Genomic DNA, 23813 nt, shown 5'->3' with positions numbered 1-23813 from the left:
TCTATTTTCCAGGTCAATAGATTTCCCCAGTAAGTATTTGACGTTGTTCTCCAGCTTCTCATTTTTTTTTTTTTTTTTGTTTTGTTTGACTGATTCTTGGGTTCTCAATGAATCATTCATTTCTATTTGTTCCATCCTGACTTTTAAGGAGTTATTTTCTTCATTCACAGTTTTTAGTTCTTTTTGTAAATGCCCAATTTCATTTTTAAATGAGTTATTTTGCTCTATTGAATTTTTTTCCATTTCTCTAAATTTTTTTTAAGAATTATTATGTTTTTCCAATTCAGAAATCCTATTTTCTTGGGACTTTTTTATCTTCTCCAATTCAGAAATCCTATTTTCTTGAGACTTTTTTATCTTCTCCAATTCAGAAATCCTACTTTCCTGTGATTTTTTTTACCTTTTCTAATTCACTAATTTTGTTTCCCTGCATCTCCTGTGAATTCTTTATTTTTTCCAACTCCAATTTCATAGCTTCTCTTTCCTTTCCCCATTTTTCTTCAAACTCTCTTAATTTTTTAATAGTCTCTTCAAGGAGAGAGTTATGTGATGGGGGGCAGGAATCATTCCCCTTTAGGTTGTTATCTGCTGACTCTCTGCTGTTAACTTCCTCGGGGTTGGATACCTGCTCTTTCTCTGTGTAGAAGGAATCTATGGTTTTTTTGGGCTTCTTGCTCATACTTAAAAAATCTTTTGGGGTCTGTCCCTGGAGTAGGAAATTATTTATTTATTTCTTTACCAGCCTCCTCCCAGAACAGATGGATGCAGCGGCCCCTGCGCCTGAGCTAAGAGAGCGCTCTGGGAGAGAGTTCCCCACCCCCTCCCTGGAAATGCCTCAGAGGTGACCAGCACTGCTCTGCCCTGAGGGCACTGTGTTTTAGCGGCTTCCCTGAGGTTCGAGACTGAACAGTAAAGGCGACTCAAAGCCTAGCCTATGCGTCCCAGTGGGACGTGGATGTCTGCAGTAGGTGAAGTGAAAAGCCCCTGCACTCAAACTGGAAGTGTCTGCCAGAAACCGCGGTCCCTAGTTCAAAGGTTCTGCTTCTCTAGGACTTCTGTTCCACTGCCTCCATTCAAGCCAGGCACTATGAGTTACCGCCCCGCCCACTCTTCAATCTCTTAACTACCCCAAGGTAAAAGCCTGGATTGCCTATGTCGGCCACACCCCCAGTGCTGAGATCTGCTCAGTCACACCTGGGATCTGGGAAGATCCAATCTGGTTTTAAATTTTAAAGTGGCTTATATTTATCTTCTGAACTGCTGTTTTATAAGCAGAGAAGAGCTAACAGCCTGTGCCAGATTCCTTTATCTCAGTGGCTTCTCTGATCCCAAAGCCCTCCCCAGCGCAACCGGCGCAGTGTGCCACTACCCCACCATCTGTGCTGGCCTCTCTTCTTCCTCCCCTGGGAGCTGACCTTTCCTGCTGAAACTCCAGATTCTCTTCAGCTGGTAAGTCGTGCTTCCAGTCCTTGTGGATTCTATCAGTCCAGCGCTATTTCTGAGGCTGATTAAATCTAGTTGGTTGTGAGGGAAGAAAGGAGCTTACACAGTGGCGTGTATCTTCTCTGCCATCTTGGCTCCGCCCCAAGGAATTTATATTCTAACAGAGGAGAACAACACATAAAAGAAAGTTGATGAGGCTTCGGTAGGAGAAAAGGAGATGACAAAAGTATCCAGTACCAGGACAAGGTAAAGACAGTTGCTTGGAGAGGGCCCAACTTAAACAGGTTTTAGGAGTTATCCAATCAGAAGAAGAGGCCACAGCAGGTAACAGTATTTCTGGTTTTTGGTTTTTCAAGGCTGGAGTGAGTTTCCAGGATGAACAACTTTCTGGAGCATGATAGATGAAGTCTGGAGTGCAGCCTAGAGATCAATCAATCCAAGTCCAGATTCATTTCAATATTTGAACATGATCTAGTGTTTCACTAATACTTTTATATTTTTTTTTTTTGGCAAAGGTTTAGCATTTATTTCATTTTAATTTTGAAAGAAAATATGGAACTTAAAACTTACTTAAGACAACAGTATAAATTGAAAACCCAGGGGAAAATAGCAAATGAAGATTAGTTATTTTACTGTTCTCAGCAGGTAATACTTAACAGCAGTGTAGCTATCCCAAATTTAAATAAATTTAGACAAACTAGGTGGGCTTGCATACTTGATATTTACTTGAGCATGTAATTGTATTTTTTTCAGTATGGTTAACAACATAATTTAATGCTTAGATTAATACATTCATTTTCTATATACATAATTATAATTTACTCTTAGCAATATCCTTTTTTATTAGAGGGATATGATTTATAAGTAATTTTTTAAATTGTTGATTAGATTTTCTAATATTTTTGCAAACAACAACACAGTATGAAATAAAAATCATGTTTATACATATGAAATATTAAAGTAAATGCAATTAAATTTTGATTAGTTGATATAATTATATACTCAGACAACTCATTACTCCATTTCATAGTACAAAATTGATTTTCTGTGTAAATGCAAATCATTTTTTAAATTTAAAAATCAAGGAAAATATAGCTTACTTAGTTTTCTAAGCCTATATATAATTGTAGTAGGATTAGTACTTGTTTTATGCAGGCTGAGATGGTTTCTGTTTAAGGAGACAGAATCCTTTGGCTTCCTTGGTATCAAAGGATATAGTAAATTTCTTCTTATGCTGCAGGAATGCATTTCTGACATAAAGAGCCTTGATACTTGTAAAAATGAAATTGATTTATATGCATTCTGCACCAAAAATTTGCAGGTGATGTCGACAACCAGATGATGGCAGGCACCAAAAGTTGGGGTTCAGATGTGAAGTATTCACAATGGCCATTCTTTTTGGCAAAAGATAGATTTGTTCAGGGAAGATATTACAGAAAAAATGAAGGGATACAATAGATACCAGGAATGGTAAATATGAAATAAAGTGGGAGAGCATATGAAAGACAAGTTCCTCAGTTGAACTCAAAATTACCTAGGAGAGCTAGTTATATGGGGTAATGGGGGTGAGAAGTATAGGAGGATTAGGAGAGATACCAATTGTTATGGAGGAAGGGGAAGGAGAAAGAACCACAAGGCAGAGTGCCATGGCGGACTGACTCTAAGGAAGGCAGCAGCTGTGGGATGGTCCATAAGCAGATTTTATAGGGAAATTTTAACCTAGGAACATGATGGGGATTTCTGACAGAGCAGGCAAGGTGAGACTTCTCAAGACCTCTACAGAAGGTGGGACCATGGATCTAAGCTTCTCCCTAACTTCTCAGGGATTAATTTTTATCAGTTCCTCTCCTAACCATAGCAAACATTGAAGACCTCATCAAAATGAGCAGCACTTTTTTCCCAAAGAAATACTATTTTTCTAACTTTATGAATTCTATTTTTTATCCTTTTAAATCAACAAAATCATCTTCATTGCATTCTATAATCCTTATAGATCTCATTACATGCTGATTCTGAGCTTGAGTTAGACCTGATCCAAGATAATAATGCAAAAAGAAATACAGTATACCAAAACAAAGGTAAAATTAAATGAAACCATTAACTGATACACAATTATTTAAGAGCTATTTTTCATACCACTCAAACTATTCATTAAAAACAGTCAAATCACTGACTTTTCTGAAGGAGAGAAAAAATAGCAATGAACAAATGAATTTTAATATTTTGGAGAAATATTTCCCATAAATATATAAATCTATATGTACAAATAAGCACATACACACATATATAATATATACATATTATATATAAGTAACTTCTCACTCTGCTTCTCATTGGTGATTCTTATTGCAATAAAACTAAAATGCATATGACTTACAATGGATTAAATTATTTTAAGCAATCAAACTTTCCTACCAATATGTTAGGCATTTAGTTCAATCAATTACTTTATTCAGGCTACTATGCTCTAAAAACATTGGATAAATGTACAGATTTTTTTTGCAAAAGTTTGAGAATTGAGACATTTATCTTCTGAATAATGTAAGTTTTGTAGGACAATCATATACCATGTTGATGGAAGAGATATTATTCAAAAGAATAACTTCACAAAGATTAATCAGTTATATAAACCAATGCATTTCAACACCAGTAAGATACTAAGAGGAGAAAAAGATACCAAGTAACCATCATCTTTCGGGATTACATTATATAGAAACTGGAAAAAATAATCACAATTTAATAGCAAGTGCTTATTTTTATTTTTTGATGTTATAGAAAAAACAACTGCAGAAAAGCAAGAAGATGTTTACATTTCTATAGAAAGAATGATTTGAAAGTAATATGGGAATTGGGAGGTTTTTATGAGGAAAATGGGGTAATGATAATTTAATCTCTTCCTATCCTAAGAGTTTATAAATCTATGAAATGTTAACTGCAGTAATGTGTATTACAAGTGACTAAAAGATGAATGCAAAATACGCAAAAAAATTCCATGAAATTTGAGAACTTAGAAAATAAAAGTCCCAGGGATGTTTGCTATTAAGAATTTATTAAATGAGTAACTTCTCATGTAAAGAACTCTGATCACTCTCCAGGAGTGATTGAAATTATACTAATGAAAAACTCAGTAAAGGTGAAACATATAATATAAGGGATTGGGGGAGTTAAAGAAAACAAAATAAAAATGGATAAAGTAATAGGAAACAATGGAGAAAGTAGAAGTTGGAGCAATAGGATTCTTAGGAAGAAGGAAAATAGAACCCATTTTTGGATCTCACTACTTATGTTCCCATTTTCAATTATTATCTTCATCCAATATTGAGTGAGGGTGATACCTCCTACATGAAGTTCAGATAATAATAATAAATAATAATAATAATAATAGCTATTATTTATATAGCACCTACTATATATCATAAATTTTACTAATCACTTTTCAAATATTATCTCATTTGATTCTTCTACCAACTCTGTGATTCTTCTAACAACACTATGACTGTTCCAATTTTACAGCTAGGAAACCGAGGTAGAGGTTAAGTAACTTGCTACTCATCATTTGAGGTCATATTTGAACCCAGGTCTTTCTTACTCCAAACACAGTACTCTATTCATTGTAATTCCTAGTTGCACAGTTGTTATTGTTTTCTCCCTCTTTATATTGCCTAATCCAGGTACATTTTGATCTATTCCCAAAATAATGTAAGCTCCTTGAGGGCAATAGCTCTTTGTTTTCATCATTTTATCCCATACTACAATGTCTTATGTATAGTAGTTACTCTGCTGTTAGATGTTTTTAACTGCAACTGAGATAAAGAGTTGTTGTATTGCTGACTGCCTCTAATGTTTGATTCATATACATCTCAGAACTGGAGAAAAGATATTTTACCCAGATGATAGTTTTGTGCTGCAGCTAATTGCATTAATTTATTATTGTTATTATTAATTGATTAATGATATTTTATTTTTTAAAAATAAAGTTTTTTTTCAAAGCACATGCATAGTTTTCATCATTCACCCCTACAAACCTTGTGTTCCAATTTTTTTTCCTCCCTCCTTCCTCCCAACCTCCTCCCTTAGATAGCAAACAATCCAATATATGTCAAATAATGCACAATATATGTGCAATTCTTCCACACATGCTTCCACAATTATCATGCTGCACAAGAAATGATTAATAATTGTTAAAGCAGTCTCAACTTCTTCATTTCTGATGGTTTAAATTGCATTGGACTAGATTCCAGCATGCACCCTGGAAGTCTCATCATCAGGAACCTCATTATCTTATGAGATTGCATCTGATTTGAGAATTACATCTCATCATGGTAGCTTCCAAACCCTCTTACCCTCTGGCCTCTAATTAGAGTTCTATAGGAGAAAAGAAATACTTACTCTTTTCTGTTTCTTATTGATGATTCCTATTGCAGTAAAACTAAATTGCATATGACCTATAATGGGTTAAATTATTTGAACCAAGCAAACTTTCCTATCAATATATTAGCTCAATCAATTACTTTATTCAGTCTCCTGTGTTCTAAAAGCATTGGATAAATGAACAGAAAAATCACCATTTAAAGAGAGCTACCAACATCATAACATAATTTACAATATGACAAGTACTAAACCAAGTTGCTTACAATTATTTTCTCATTTGATCCTCACAACTCTATAAAGTAGGCGCCACTATTGTTCCCATTCTACAATTGAGGAAACTGAGGCAAACAGATTAAGTGGCTTACCCTGGGTCACTTAGTTAATAAATGCTTAGTAAAACTGAACTTGGGACTTCCTGGTATTCTATCCACTGTATCACCTACCTACTATCTCTTTATTTCTGACCAACCCAAATGCATTTCTTTGTATGGCACCTTGTCTTTTCTTCCTCCTTCATAACCTTTTACCTTGGATATGATATCCTCCCCCATCAGAATAAAAGCTCCTTGAGAGACATGACTATATTTCTTTTTTGTAGTCCCCAGTGCTTAGCCTTGTGCCTAGCACATGGTAGGCATTTAACAAATGTTTATTGATTGACTGGCTGACTTTTATAACAAAATACATTTAAAGAAGTTCAAAATCGAAGACTATGAGGACCTCAGGAAAATATGCAGTCTTTTAATGTCCGTAAGCTATTTAGCAAAAGATGTTGGGGTGGGGGGAAAGTGAAAATGAAAATGGCAATTATGTTCTTACCTTATCATTGTTGAATATGATAACGCAATATCGCTTATTGAGATCAAATGGAAGAAAATGAAGATTTAGACTTGAACTCTCTTTAGCTTCTAAATAGATAGAGTGCACCTGGCAGAAGAATTCTTTCATGAAAGTGCATTTAATTGCTGCCAAAACAAGATTTAAAAGAATGTTGTTAGTTTTTTATATATAATATTTTGAAATTGCTTAATTCTTGATTCTTAAGTCACAAATGGAATGCCTCCAAGAATAAAAATGAAGATAGCAGTAGAGAGTAAGAAAACAGGTCAGATAATATGGATTCATGTAATATACATGTAATTTCATGGATCCAAATTATAATGGTTAAAAACTATACTTCTTTTAATTGTAGTCAAATACAAAAATAGAAAGTGATTATCTCTAATGATTACTTCATTAGCCAAAAATCTCAGAATTCACCTGTGTTAACGCCTCTTTTTACAAAAGAGGAAACTGAAATTTAAGGCAAAAAGACTCCTTACAAGAACAAAGTATATCAAAGATAGTGTTTGAACCAAACTCTGCTGTACTGCTTGCCACACAAAGGTACTGAATAGAGAGTTAGACCTTGAGTTAGAAAAATCTGAGGTTAAATACTGCCAAAAACACTTAGTAGTTTTGTGACATTGAAAAAAATCATTTAATTGTTGCTTGCCTCAGCTTCCTCAAATGTAACAGGGGACAAATAACAGTACCTACTTTGCAAGGCTGTTGTACAAATAAAATAATAGTTGTAAAGTGTTTATCATAGCACCTGGCAAATAACAAGAACTATACAATTTCTTATTCCCTTCTTCTCTGCCCATGACTCCTATTATGAAAAGAAGTTGTATGGCTGAAAACTGACTGAGGTATCAAAATAAAATATATAAACAAAGATCTATGATACATATGAATGCACATATAAAAACACATATATTTATATATACATATATATATGTATGTATACAGAATTATATAGATAAGTATCTTATTTCAACTGGCATTAAAGTTTTTATTGGATCTACTCCAAAATTCAAAGTAACAGACTACAATATTATTTATCATTATATGTGATCATGTAAGTACAATTGAACTTAGCTTTAAAATAAAAACTTTTGTATGAAAATTCATTTTTGATAATGATGGTGACAAACATTCATTTAAAACAAAAAATTAATTTAGGTTCAAATAAAATAAATAAAATGAAAGAAATAAATTAAATAAAAAGAAAGAAGGAAAATCAACTTCACCCCCAGATAGTCCATTTCATTTAGCACTAATTATATGACAGCTCTTCCTTAAGGGAACCAAACGTGTGTTAAATAGTTCATTTTTAAACAGAACCAAAACTATTTTTCCTATTTTTTGCCTTTCTGAGTCTAAATGAAATAATTCAAATCTCTACTCCACTCAATAGTCCTTCAAATACTTGAAGACAATGATCTCATACCACTAAGTCTTTTTTCCAGACTAAGCATTTCTAGTCCTTTAATATCATTCAGACACAGATTTTAGGCACTTCACCATCCTGGTCCTCCTTCTTTGGATAGACTTTAGTTTGCATTTACCATCTAAAGATGTAGAGCTAAAAAATAATACTTAAGATATAATCTGACCAGGGAGTAGTACAGCAAGACCTCTTTCATTCCATGTATTAGTCCACAGTGATATTCTCCATTAATTTACTCCAAGATAAGACTAGGATTTTTTTTTTGGATGCTCCATATTACCCAAAATATATAGCAATATACATCTTGTGTAACTACTATTGATTCATATTGAGCTTGGAGTTTATTAAAACTAAGTATTTTTCACATGAACTATCATCTAGTCATACCTCTTCCATTCTATACTTGTTCAGGTAAATTTAAAAAAGAGAAATTCAAGTGAAGACTATATTTATCATTATTTTTAAAATTAATTTTGTTCTATCTTTGTAGACCTTCAGGATCTTTTTAGATCCTAATTCTGTCATCTACCATAGTACTTATTGTTTTTATTGAAATCTGCAAATTATTTCTTACCTATTGAAAGCAATAAATCTGATAAATAAATTTAGCATTTATGTAGTATTTTAAGTTTTTCAAAGTGCTGCATAATCTCTTTTGCTATCTATTTCATCACATAAATCTGAAAAATATATCCAAAAGAAGAGGGTTAAGGTTGAATTACTAAGAAATTTCACCAGAGAACTCCATCCAAAGTGACATTAGACCATTAATGGCAAGTTTTTGGGTCTCGTCACTAAAAGTAATATCAATAAAATCACATACTGTCCTTTGCCCATCATTTGGGGAAGAATTGAATTAATTATATCTTATTATAATTTCTGTTTCATAGGAATGGAGGAAAGGGCTCATTTCAGAGAAACCATAAAAGAAAAACATATGATTCCTGGAGCAAAGCACCTTTCTTCCAAGATATTCCCTACAGATACACATAAATTGGTCAAAATTTCTTGAAAAAAAAAAACAATAGAAATAACTTTTAATGACCTTTTAATTACAAACTTTAGGCAGGGCAAAAAAACAAGCAAGCTGATGTCCAAAACTGTATGTCTACATAATAGACGAGATGCAATATAGAGTAATAGTTGATGAAAAATTCTCTCCAGACGGTGAAGTCTTCCAAAGATTTCTGTTTGTGAATCATAGGATCATAGACATAGAAGTAAGAGTGTCTCATCATCCCTTTAAAATATGCCCTTCATTTTATGGATGAAAAAACAAGCTCCCTAGAACATTTTAAAAATGGAGAAAGCGAAACCTTGAGAAATTAAGTGACTGACTCAAAGTCATGCAAGTAGTATGCTCAGAGTTAGATAGGGAAAAAAAGATCTCTGACTCCAGAGCCAGTGGCCTTTCCAATCTATAAACACTCAAAAGAGTTTATCTTCACCAAGTGGGTGAAGAATTTCTGTTGTCCAGATCATAACGAAGAGGTCAACAGACAACTAATAGAACTTCTCAATCAATATGCCTGTCTGAGACACACAGTTCTAATGCATAGTAAGTTAAAACCACAATTAACTCTAGGAATAGAACTAGCTGCCTCACTTTCAGAAAATTGGGAAACTCCTCAAATGATCCCAAATATCTCACAGAAACTATGGCCGTTCTTTTTAATACTGATATTCTATCAGTTTTTCTATATGGCTGAAAGATAAAGAATATAAGGTTATAGAAGAATAGAAAATTAATATCACATGTGGAGTAATAGAAAACCACATGGTAGGTATGAGCAGGCTATGATATATAACTAGTAAGGAATTTTAATGAAAAAAGTGAAGAAGTTATTAGAGAGATGTGAGGTAAAAACAGAAAATAGACTGATCACATGACAGGGGAATAACCCAAATATTTCATTATTATTCCCAGATATATCAAAAAATAAATATCTCTAGCACATTTGGTGAGTATCTTATAGTGAATTCATATGAGGACATGGGTTAGAGTCATGTAAGAGGATGTGGATGGTTGTGAGCTGTATCATAGGCGAAAACATCAAAATACAGGAGATTCACTGAACTTAGGTGAGTATAAAAGCAAATATGATGATATATTGTACATTGTATACATGACATTGAATTCTGCTGCTCTTTTAATCCAAGTATTGTCTATAGACTACAAGCCCTAAAATCATATTTTTCTCAACTAGGATCTTCAAATATTTGAAGGCCTGCATCTGGACAAGAAATTAAATTTGTTCTGTTTGACATCAGAGGACACAATCAAAAGTGATGAATAGAAGTTGTAAAGAAAATAACTTAGACTTGATATCAAGAAAAAAAAACTTTCTAACAATCTGAACCTTTTCAAAGTGGAGTAGACTGCCCTCAGACATAGTGTAAAATGCATTTATCAGTAATGGTATACTAGTGATTCCCTTCCTATATGGCTTTAATAATATGGCTGCAGAGGTGCTGACTTACTGTAAAGTTTTGTCACTTTAAGATGCCTAGAAAAATTTAAAATGAATTCTTTCTAAACTTTCAAAGCTTTTCTTCCCATATTTTCTACTACTAACATTTTTAGAGAGAAAGTGCTGTGTATGTCACAAATGCAAAAAAAAAAAAAATTTCAAAGTACTTACATGTATTTAAGAGGTTTCCTTGGTCAGAAAATTCATTTTCATTTTCACTGCAAATTGAGTCAGATACACAGCTGAGTAGGAAAAAAAAATAAATTCACTATATCACCTAACCAAAATATTTTAACTGTCATGTTCATATTGATATATTATTGCAAATGAATAATTGAAATAGCATTTGATATGTTTGTGCTGCTGCTTTATATAGCCAGAGCATATTGCATTTCTTGGTATATACTTAATTAATGATTGTGGAATGATTTAAGTAACATTATTGAGATGAACTTACATAACTCAAATGAATCACATTAATTTCTGATTTAACTATTGGTCAGTAAATAAGTTTTCCATCAAATGGTATTTTATGAAATCAAATATACTAATAGAAACAAAATTAGAAATTCTAATGAGCAAATGACCCAATATATAGTTTTACAAAAGGCATCCTTAGAACAGAAATCTTTTGATTTTTTTTTTCAATTCACTTATTATTTTGAATCAATCTGCATTTCAAACTAGCTTTCCAAAGAACTGATTATTTTTGAAGAAAGACAGAGCTATCCCAAGTGCCCCACTAAGCCTAGAGGCAGGCCTTTATTAGGGTAGTCAAAAATCTTTGAAGATATAAACTGAAACATCTTGAAAATACATTCAGATAGATGAAGCCAGGCTCCACCAACTAGCCATTAGAAGAAGTCAAGAATTGAGACATTTTAGCAGTGGCAATACACTTGTTATTGCTTTATAGATAACTCCTTTTTCCAAATAACGTACTTTTGTTTGGTTGATATTAATTTGTGAAAGAAATATTCATAAAGTTGAATGGAGATAAAAAGGAATTAGAGTTAGAAGATAATGGTTCTTGCTGAAATACTGAAATTGTTAGTCTCCAGCATGATAAATTTATGAGTCCAAATATACTAGATGTGTAGGAGGTGAGGGACAGGGGGCTAGGGACAGAGTGAGAGGCAAGGAGGTGGGGAAAATCACTACTTCCAGTTTTTGAAAGCAGTTTTCGCATAATGTATTTAATGGAAAACTATTGAGTACATTGCAGTAAATGCATAAGATCTAAATGCTCCAAAGGAGGGATAAATTGGTAGCCACAATCCTTAAGATACAAGAACTGAAAACAAAAAGAACTGAGATGTCAGATATAATGTGAATTTCAAGAATAAAAAAAAATATACTTAGGACCTTGAGTAATGAAATGGTTTGTAAGAGTTGTTGTGAGGGGTGTGGTAAGGAGTCAAAAAGATGAATAAAAAGAGTGTTGTTCAGCAATGATGTCCCAGATTTGCTTAAAGAAGGTAAATTTTAAGAGGACCCACTGAGCAGTATTTGATGGTTTCCAAAGCAATGTTGCAGATTTAGGAATGGCAGAGGAAGGCAATAAGAGTTAACAAGATCTGAGAATTAGCAGGACAAAAAATTACAAAAAACAAAGGGGAAGGGGCAGGGCAAGGGATTCAAGAATGGAGGAGCTTGAGTAATTGAATGGAACCTGGTCTGACTAGAAAAGGAAATCAGATAAGAATAGGGTTGACAGACTGGGAGATGAAATAGGGGAATAGAAAAATAACATGAAATTGCCACCACAGAAGTTCAATTTTAGAGTTTAGGATTTGGGTCATGATATAATTTTGAGTAATGGTGAGGTCTAGGTTGTGACTGCAATAAAGTGAACATCATAAGCACTGAAGATTTTGATAAATTATTAGCATGAAATTTGGAAAAGATTGACCAAATGTGAATACTGAAGTCTCTGAGGATAATGATTGGAGTAAGAGTAGAGAAGAAAATTTTGAGTCAGACTCCAAAGTTATGATTTGTAGGGTTTAGTTCTGGAAGGAACATCAAAGATTCTCCAATTATCCAAGTAGTAAATAGTATAATAAGGATAAGAACTTGGAACCTCTGGTATTAAATTCACCATTCTTTCTACTACATCATCCTTTCCCTCTGGAATAATGATTTTATTCTTGTTGGGAGAATGGCTCAGTAATAAGTAGATGACAGGGGACAAGAAATTGGAAAGAGGTATAACCATGGTGCACAACCTTCAAAGAAGACATTATTGAATGGTAGTGACAGAATAATAAAAGTACATTGATTCAAGACCTAAGGCCCAAGGGAGGTAGTCATAAACATTCACAAGAGTTATAGAGAATTCAGAGTAAAGAAATATTTTAGTGAAAAAAAAAGAGTGAAATTAGTGGGAAAACATGTAGTAGAATTTCTTTGTTGAAGGAATATGATTAAACAGGCATGGAGATGAATAAAAGAAGAAATGGAATGAATAAGGATGAGAATAAATGGAGATGTAGCGCCAGAGCCATCCTTTTATCGAGAGTAGTTTGTCTGGAAAAAAAGCAATAAGAAATTAGGTGGTGATCTGGAAGAATATACTACGTTTGGGAAGATAAAGATGGCTCAAATATTCAGAAAACAAATGAAAAGTTCCATTCAGAATGTTGGTGTAGTAAAAGAGCAGGACTTTTAATTGTGTATAAGTCTCTCTTCTGCTCTCCCCCCTTTTTAAATGATAGAAACGCCTGGCATTGACTAATTGAGGTGTAAAGATTATCTGTGTATTTCAGTTATGCTTTCTTTCCTGAAGCTTCACTAGCAGAGAAAATTGATAGCTAAACATACACAGAAAATTTGAATTTTTTATTATCTCAACCAACAAAAGTAATACTACATTTGAGGTAAAAGAAACATAAATATGTTACAAATAAATATAAATAGATACTTGCATATAAATACATAGTATATGCATTTTAAAATACACTTAAAATTCATACCAAATCTGAGAAAAAATTGTAAGTGATCCATAGAGAAACTACATATTTAATAAAGTTTTTCCACTTAAATTTCCATTATATTATCAAAAATAATAAATCCTAATTTTTCTAGACTTAGATGTATGTATAATATTTTATAAATATTGTGTCTAGGTATAAACTCCCACCAAATTTTAAAAGATTAATTATTTTTAACAACCAAAAAAAAAATTATATACCTCTACTTAGACACAATCTAATCGGGTAGACAAAGTAATTTGCTTTATTAAAAGCACAGTGTTAAGAAAACAGGGCAGTTCCAAGAGGTTGAATTTATTTATGAAGAAATGAAAGTTATAATATTCATCTAAATTTTATATGATATTTGTCATATTTGATATCTAAAACAATTTTAAAAGGTTATTTCTATGTCATTAGTCTTAAGAAAAAAGAAAATGTCTGGAGATTTTAATTTTCATATAGTATCTAGGAACACAAATATCTATATTGATTCAGAGACCATGGAACAATTGATTGTTGAAGAATAAAGTAAGCCAAAATTCTAGAACTGAAGAAATTTAATAAGAGCTAAAAAGTCACTCCCTAAAACTTCTATTATCCAATTCTTTATTGTAAAATTTCAGAATCAGTACTGCCTAGATTGACAATGGCTCTAGTTTTTAAATCTCTTATTTAATTACTCTATACAATATCCGAATCTAGAAAGAGGAAGTGAAAAAGTTAATAAATAAATAAATAAATATTCTGGATATGAACAAGTTTCAACAATAAATAATGAAATAGATTCCTTATGTATTCTACTTTCTCTATCCTCCTTCAAAAAAACAAAACTGTTATAAACCTTTTTTTTTCTCTATAAGACCCTCGCAATATCTTCTCCTCGCATGCTCTGAGCTGATGACCTAGTAGTTATCTAGTTTAGCTGAGCAATGGAAAGACTCATTCATCACCAAACTCATGACCCTTTAAGAGAATAGACTTCAAGAGAACCTTTGAGGAAAAAAGGAAAAAAAAAAAAACCCAATGTGTCAAGTTTTCTGGTCACATGTTATAATATAGTTGTGCATCTCTACTGTTATATTTTAAACTAACATTCACTCTTTTCCCCCTACCAAAGACTCTGCATATTTGTGGGAGAATGAAGTCCTAATCTTGAAGAATTTGCTTTGTAAATGCCTTTCTGATGTAATTTTTGAATAAATGCCATTTCTAAAGATCTACAAAGTCTACTGGGTGGTTATTAAGAAGACGACCACCAATGGAGTAATGGAGTAATTTCAAAAGATAATTAAATATAAGTTTATCCACATAAGCCTGAAAATAGTAGCAAACACCACTTTGGGGACACAATCTGCCAATGGCAATGTAAGTTATAAGAGCAGAATCCAGAGCATAGTGTTTCATGTAGGAACTCCTCAAGCAATGCTATTTAACTGTCTTTGTATCATCACTGACTAGAAAAAATATTTTGAGTATATTAGGGATTTACTAAATGTTTGTTTAATTAAATTACTCTACATTAATTCCTTTTATGTAACTTTCAGCCAAATTCTGAATAAATTATAAAATTTCCTATTTATATATTCACCAGTTCCCACCTTCATAAGTTTTGCACAGGTTTCTTCTATGTGTGTCTTCCTCACCTGAGCATGTTTATTAGCATCCTTTAGCCTCCTTCCAAATTCAATTTAGATATATAACCTCCATCAATAACTGATCTACAGATTATATCTACAAACCATAACTAGTACATTATAAGCTTCTTTTACCCCCCCCCCACTCTCCTACTTCCACTAAAGAACTCAATGGGATAAGAATTTTGCAGTCTTTATTATAACTAAGTGTAACTAAAATTCTTCAAAGATAATATATAAAAACATTAGTATTTCTCCTTGTTAATTCAGAATTCATTAGTCCTATCCCAAATTATAAAAGTATGTTGACTTTTTCTATGTATCAAAAATAATTCCATTTTAATTCATTTAAAATCATAGTCACATTATAGAGCTGATTTCAAATACTTCTTTAGTATGTTATATATATTATACACCAGACCAAATTAAAACTAACTGATGAACCTCAGAGTTAATGAAGGAATACTTTGTTCACAAAATATCTACTTATTCAATAATTCAACAAGAAAATAATCTGGAGCTGAATATTTAATTAGAAAGATAAGTCATACAAGAAAGCTAAGATTCAGTAATATTAACCTTTTACAAAATCAGAGAATCTTAAATTTGGAAGAGATTTCAAAGGCCATCTACTCCAAATCCACTCAAGTGCCCCTCACTGCTGAACTGTCTGAACTCAAAAATAAATAAATAAATAACAAAACAAAACAACAACAACAAAAAAAAATCTCCCTTTAAGATAACATCTCTTCATATGCTTGAAGAATATTAGTGGGTCTACCTATCTACATCTTCTCTTGGTTAAACATTCCCACAACCATTAGTCATTCTGAAGATGACAGGAAAACTAGCCCTTTTATATCTAGACTAATTTCTGGATGCCTTCAAGTATCGGTGTCCTTCTAACATGTGAATATCATATTAGACCAGGAGAAATTACAGTAGGAATATCACCTCCTTGATCTTTATATATTATGCTGATTTTAAAGTAGCCACCGATTTTGGTGCATTTTTTTAATGTCATATGGCATTGTTGATTCATATTGAGCTTACAATCCATAAATCCTTTTCATATGGTCTGCTAAATAGCCATGTCTGTCCAGTTTGTACTTCTAAAGTAGGTGTTTTTTTTTTTTTTTTTTTTTTTTTTTTTTTTTAAGTCTTAGCATAAATTCCACTCCAGTATCTTTGGCAAGGAAATCTCAAACGGGGTCAAAAATAATCAGATATGATCAAAATGACTCAACAAAAACAAAAAAGCATAAATTTCATCTTTAATACTTCAACCTTCTCAAGATAGTTTTCTTTAATGCAAAAAGTCATGCCAGTAATCCTCCTAGACTAATCTTTTTTTGAGTTAGAAAAGCATGCTATCAACCTATCAACAAGCTTTTGCTAAGTTTCTATAACATGTTAGGCACTCTGTTAAATGCTTGCATTACAAAGAAAATGAAATAATTTCTGCTTTCAAGGCACTTATATTAATTATATTAAGGGAGATAACATATATGTGAATTAGAATATTTTTAAATAGCATTTTGATATTAGCAATGCAGGAATCTCTCTATTCTAATGCAAGTCAATGTCTCCTCTACATTTCATAGTCTCATTTAGTCAATAAATATTTTTAAGTGCCCACTACATATCAAATACTTTGCTAAGAGCTAAGGATACAAAGAGACAGGAAAGACAATTCTGACCTCAAGGAGCTCATAATCTAATGAGAGAGACAATAACAACAAAACAAATATGTACAAATAAATTACAAAGAAAACAATAAATAATATTTTAAAGACATTAAAATTAAAAGGAATAGGGAAGAGCTTCCTTTAGAAGATGGTATTTAGCAGATTGGGTGTTGAAGGAAATCAGAAGGAAATCAGAGAATCCAGATGGTGGAGATAACATGGGAGAGTATTCTAGACATGGGGAATAATCAAAGAAAATGTTTGAAGCCAAGAAATGTAGTGTCTTGTTGAAGTTATAGCAAGAAAGCCAGTGCTACTGGATAAAATATTACATGGTGGGGAGTAAGCTATAAGAGAATTGAAATAGTAGAAGAGATCAAAGTTATGAAAGATTTTGAATACAAGAGTATTTTGTATTTGACCTAGAGACAATCAGGGATCACTGGAGTTTAGTGAGAAGAGACATGACTATAGGAAAAAAATGGAGGATGACTTACAAGAGGGATAGATTTAAGGAATTGGCAGACCATTGAGTAATCCATGCTCATGAGATGACAAGGTTAAGTGCTGGAGTAGTAGAAATATCAGGGGAAAGAAAGATATGCAAGAGATGTTGCAAAATAAAATTGACTCTGAGAGTTGCCTAGAATGCTTGAAAGACTTTGACTTGCCCAAGATTATGCAATTTGTGCAATAAATTGGACTTGAACTCAGGTCTTTCTAGCTCTAAGACAAGCCATCTATATATTGCAAGAAATGCAATGACTTTGGAAGAGAAAGAATCCCATGAGATAAGGAAATAAGGAAATATTTATGTCAAAGGTTTTGCTTGATCTGAGTCTTAAAGCAAATAATGGATTTTCTAAGAGAGAAAGAAGGGTGAGGATAGAATGCCTTCCACACATAGGAAACAACCAGTACAAAGGTATATAAACAGTCAAGTGTCGAGAATGGGAAAAAACAATGAGTTATGAAGAACAGTACACAGGGCTTATCCCAGATAGGAAAACTTGGATTCAAATCCTGTCCCATCTCCAAGATATCATACAAAAGACAGGTGGGGCATGATGGCAGCTGAGGTTACACCCAGGGAGTCTTTAGAAGGTCAGGGCTCTGATGTGATCAACCAGCCAAAGAGCAATCACACTGCAGAAAAGGATTACCTGATCAGTTAGCCAAAAAGCAATCAGATAGCAGAAATGGATTGCAATTGGGGAGAATACAAGTTTTTCAAACCAGCAGGGGGCAGTGTCCAGTGCAAACAGCTCCAATGTAATTGCCAGATGATAAGAAGAGTGTTAAATAGAAGGAAAATAAATAGGTTAACTGCTTGGGAGAGAGGGTTTGCTTATATTTTTACAGGCAGAGAAGGAAACAGATGGAGAAGGAAACAGAAGGGTGGCAATAAGTACCTGGAGAGAGAGACAGAAAAAGAGAAAAATCTGGAAACAAAGGAGAAGACCGAAAAACAAAATCTGCAGGAATTATTGGATTCCCTAACACAAGATAAGACTGTTAAAGTACTTGAAAACCAGCAGAGATAATTGGATTTCTTGAGGTGAAAAATTGTTGATAAGACTATTGCAGGACTTCAAAGCTTGCAGGAATTATTGGATTCCTGGCACATGAACTAATGGACAATGGATTCCTTTTGGACTATTTCTAGGACTTATGGATATGAATAATTCCTCATGTGTTATGTTACTATGCGTTTATGTAATTTATGTAATTATATGTAATACTTGCCATATTGATGGATTATGTAACCTGCTTCAAGTGAGCCCCTTCAGAAACCTGCTAATCTGATTTGATTTCCCATTTCCTTTGATGATTTCATCTCCCTGAGAAGTCAGAAAAAGATGGGACCACCCCTTTTTATGATGTTTTCACTTCTTTTTTGAGCAGTCAGGAAAAGTGTGATCACCTTCTTTTTGGGGGTTCTCACCTCCTTGAGAAATCAGGGAGGTCATGACCACACTAAGTTCTAAATCAAAAGAAAGGTACAGATGTTAAGTCACTGGAATGGATATAATTATCTAATGGTTCAGTATGATTGATCTGATCCTACAAGGAGATGTTATGGGCCAGAACTTGAGATAAGTTAATGTACTTAGTTCACACCTTTAAAGGAATTTGCTCATTGGTTCACACATTAGACTTCACACCTTTAGAGAGTGTTAGGATTACTAGGTGAGAACTCAGGTTGTCTGGATAGTGACAAGGTGAGAATTCAGGTTGGACAATTACAAGGTGAGAACTCAGGTTGACTTGATAGAAGGAGCAAGCTCATTGGCTGAAGTGGTTCTTCCCAGAAGCCCTTGCATTATCCCACGCCCATTCTCTGGGAGAATAAAAGAGAGGACACCCAGAGATAGAAGAAGACTCTGCATTGCATCAGGCTTGACGGGGCTCTCTGCAGGAAGGGAAGTCACTTCTCTGGACAAGAGTTAACAGCAACTGCCTGGAGACAACAGTTCGTTACAGGAAGAAGAATCTGTCAGAGAGATTTGAGTAGAAGACACAGCAGATCTCTTCCCAGAGAGTGATCCAGCAGCTTCTAGAGACGACAGCTCGCTACAAGAGAGCATATAAAAGACAAGCCCACTGGAAGGAGATCCAGAACCAGGATTGACTTTCGGGAGATTCACAAGGCAGAAACCCACAATTGGAGGTGGAGTCTGATTCATTCCATTTTCAACCTTTGTGCTGGCTGGAAGCTTTGGATTCAGAGGGAGCTAGAGGCTGAAGCTGGAAGAGACAAAGGACTAGCAGCAAAAGCTCTTGGGAACCAAGGAGAGAGGAAGACCTCCAGAAAACTAGCTGAGCCCCAAATGAGGGAGATAAGATTTGGAAAGAGACAGTAAAGGACTTTAACTCCTGGCTACATTGGGGATTATTGAACTGAACTGAAAGGAAGGCTGCCTCCAGAAGCTCCCCAAGAAACCTACCCCCAAGAGAACGATTACATTTTAGAGAAAAGAGAACATTGCAGATAATACCTCTTCAGAATGGTTAAAATTAGAATCATGAATTGCCCTGAATGTTGTTATGTTGTTACTGCTTTGTTGTTGCCCTGAAATATTAGGATGCTTTTGTAGATCTTTCTCCACCATCATTTCAGAGCTTGCAGCTCAAGAAAGGGCTTTTTAACTAAAAGATAAAAAGGGGAATTGCTGACTTATGAATTATTCCACATGCATCAATAATTCCTAATAAAAGTGACCTCTATCTTTGGATCTCAGCCTGAAATATTCCTTAATGGAGATAGACATCAAAAGACTAAGAAAGCTGAGGAAATGTGAAATTGGGACATTAGTATGCCAATAAACATTGATGTTCAAGTCATCAGATATGATGACATGAAATGGAGGATTAAAAAAAAAATTTTAGTAAGGCATCAAATTCATTGAGAAAAGTGAGAGGGATGCAAAGAGGTCCTAGACCTTGAATTGAAAGGAGAGAATGAAGATGGAGAAAGGTTATGGACAAAGGAATAACACAAATTAAAAAAAAAAAAAAAAAGGTTACTGAGTAATGATGGTAGAGCAATGGCCTGGAAGTGAGATTGGGAAGCATGGAGTATGCTAATTCCTCCTTCCATTCCAATGAGTTAGAGGAATAAGGAAAATTACGTCCATGTTTGGAGAATATTATCAGGAAGCTCAGGTCATCAGTGCAAAACCAGGGTCAATTTATGAGAATATATGTAAAAAGATTTTAAAAGAAAGAGATGAAATGGGATTATTTACAAAAGGATAGTAACATGGAAAAAGTAGAAATATAGACAAGAATGAAAAAAAGAGCTATACATGATAATTTAGAAGCAGCAGCAAGTAAAGGTTTGCTTTAGTCATGAATATTAAAGATAAAAAGTATTTAAAGAACAGAAGAGCAGAAAGTGAGCTGGGGATGGTGGTGGGAGGCGGGGAGAGGGGACACATTAAACAAGAAAAGCCCTTCAATGAAAATTCACATTCTGCAGAGACATAATATTAGTAAGCTATAATGATAAATAAGAAAATAAATAAATTTTAAACTTATAAAATTGGGGGAAATTTTTGTTAAATCTAAATTACATATACAATAACCCTTTTTCATTCAACATACAAATTAGAAAACAAAAATATTTACCGAGCATGTTCATCCTTCTCTGCTTTTTTTAATGCATTTAATCGTGATGTCTGATACACAAAAGTTGAGGATTCCACCAAATTAACACTGAAATAAATGCAGCAAGTACATTAAAATACTGGAAACTTTACACTACATGTAAAGATGTCTTAGAAATTTGAAATTATCAAAAGTACAGATAAATAATAATATTTCATTTAATGTACTAAAAATAATTACAATCATAAAATAGTTTCTCCCCAAGAAAGTTTGAAAAATATATTCCTGTTCTTCTACCTACAATGTGAAATGAAAAGATAGTATCAATGTGTATTTCTGTTTCCCCTTGAAACTTATCCTTGCAAAATGAAAATTCACTCATTATGTTTCTTAGAGTAGGAGAAAACCATAATATTTTGGTCTTTATTTGTTATTGGAACTCAACCAATTATCTTATCTTCAATGATATTTACACAATGGAGAGAAATATTTCAACCAGTAGTGGTTATTACACTGCAATAGGGAGAGGAAGAAGAAGGAGGCATAAGTGTGCTAGGCAAAGCATGTTGGAATCAGAGTCAATAGATCTGATTTCAACTTCATACTTCTCAGATTGGCTAAGATGATAGGAAAAGATAATGATAAATATTGAATGGGACACTAATAAATTGTTGGTAGAGTTATGAAATGATCTAACTATTCTGGAGAGCAATTTGGAACTATGTCCAAAGGGCTATAAAATTATGCACACCATTTGATCCAGCAGTGCCATTACTAGGTTTATATATATCCCAAAGAGATCATAAAAGAAGAAAAGGACCCACATGTGGAAAAATATTTGTAACAGCCCTTTTTGTAGCAAGGAACAGGAAATTGAGTGAATGCCCATCAATTGGGGAATGACTAAATAAGTTATGATATATGAATGCTATGGAATATTTATTCTTCTATGTGAAATTATGAGCAGGCTAGTTTCAGAAACACAGCAACAAGATTATGTGATGATCAATTGTGATGGATTTGGCTCTTTTCAGCAATGAGGTGACTCAAGGCAATTCCAATAGAATTGGGGTAGAAAACGCCATCCACATTCAGAGAGAGAATTATAGAGACTGAATATGAATCACAGCATAGTATTTTCCCTTTTGTTGTTGTTTGTTTACTTATAGTTTTTTCTTTTTCATTTTCCCTTTTAGATCTGATTTTTCTTGGGCAGCATGACAAATATGTAAATATGTTTAGAATTGCACATGTTTAATCTATATCAGATTGTTTGTGTCTTGGAAAGGGGGAAAGAGTGAAAGATGAGAAAAAAAATGGAACACAAGGTTTGCAAAGGTGAATGTTAAAACTATCTTTGCATGTTTTTGAAAAAAAATAAAATACTTATCAAATTTTCAAAAAAGAGATTCCCTAGGGTATGCTGACAAAGAATCTGTATACTTTTCATAGCATTCATGACATGTCAGTCTGTAAAAATTGGCTAAATCATAAGGGGCCAGAATCATAGACTAGAAACTTGAGATGACTCAACCAATCAATAAGTATTTGATGCTGGAGTGGAGAGAAACTTGAAATACAATAAGAAGTCAACTTCTGGGAGAGTTGATAAGAGCTTGAACTAAAGTTTCAGATGTAAGATTGGAGAAAAAAGTGCTGTCTAAGATAGAAATAAACCTCTATAAGAGACATGTTGAGATGTTATAGAGGTAGAAATGAAAAGATTTAACAAGAGTCTGGATATACAGAATGATCAAGGAAGTAGAGTTAAGTATGACACTGAGGTTGCAAGTCTACTGGAAGCATAGTGATTCCTTCAACTATGTGACTATATCTTAGGAAAGAAACTAGAACTTGATAGATTGAGACAAGAATTATCTAAATTGAACCCACATAAGATGATGAAATAACCAACAAAGGAGTATAGAAGAAGATATAATTATGGACCCATTTAATGGTCAAGACAGAAATGAAGAATAGTAAAAAGAACATGAGGGATAATAGGCATAGAAGGAAGAGGAGAGAAAAAGATGATAAAACCCTGAAAAGGATTAAATTAAGGATTAAAGAACTACAGGAAAAGATCTAATAGAAAGACAAAATGTGGAAGATGAACTTGATTCCTTCCTGCTCCAAATCTATAAATCTAATTCATATGGAAATGAAAAGTCCTTTGACTTGTGCTTTTTCACTGAGGAAAGAACTAGGAACAATGTATGTATATGCTATAAGAAGGCAGATTTGAGTTCAATATTATAAAGAACATTTCTTTAAACAAATTAGAATTCATTGGAGTGAAATTTATTGCTTCCCAAAATGTTTCCTAACACTGCAGGCCTTCCTAGAACAAGAAACTAAGGCTAAATGTTCAATATCATCAACAACCTCAGAAATGTGGTGAATGAGACAAGATATTTTCAGTAAAAGTTAGATTAAGTAACTGACGATTCTTTCTGATTCTTAACATTTTAACAGTCTATGATTTATGCATTATTCATGCAATGCAGAGAATGTAAAAGGGACAACAACCTTATGAGATATGTGGTTCAGATTTGTCTTTGTTTTATTGTCTAGGCCTATGTAAGAAACTCTCAGTGTGGAAGAAAATAGAACAAATTATACAATGTCTAAACATGCTACACAAACTTAATTTACACACATTGCCAGTAAACAAGCTCCCTAATAACCACCCCCACATCAAATGCCTATCAATCAGCAGTTATTAAATGCCTACTATGTACCAGGCATTTTGACATTCCCCTAGCAACACTACTATTATATATTTCTAAAAATAATAACTCATTTACAAAACACTTTAAAATTTGAAACAACATTGTGAAGTAGATATT

The 23813-nt window shown here is 33.3% G+C and overlaps 1 protein-coding gene across 1 annotated transcript in view; it reads right to left on the bottom strand.

The window, feature by feature from the left end:
* The window catches only part of CFAP47 (cilia and flagella associated protein 47), a 781966-nt gene that overhangs the window by 502719 nt on the left and 255434 nt on the right, over positions 1-23813 (bottom strand). Inside the window, exons 30-32 of the mRNA XM_074302067.1 lie at positions 20986-21072; positions 10729-10799; positions 6634-6779 (exon numbers count right to left, since the gene is read on the bottom strand). Of these exons, the coding sequence (XP_074158168.1) occupies positions 6634-6779; positions 10729-10799; positions 20986-21072 (304 nt within the window). The remainder of the gene's footprint in view (positions 1-6633; positions 6780-10728; positions 10800-20985; positions 21073-23813) is intronic.

The sequence above is a fragment of the Sminthopsis crassicaudata genome, chromosome 3, assembly GCF_048593235.1.
Source record: "Sminthopsis crassicaudata isolate SCR6 chromosome 3, ASM4859323v1, whole genome shotgun sequence".
NCBI classification, from domain to species: Eukaryota; Metazoa; Chordata; class Mammalia; order Dasyuromorphia; family Dasyuridae; genus Sminthopsis; species Sminthopsis crassicaudata.
Note: the sequence above shows the minus strand (reverse complement) of the source record. Positions and strands in the feature narration are given on the sequence as shown.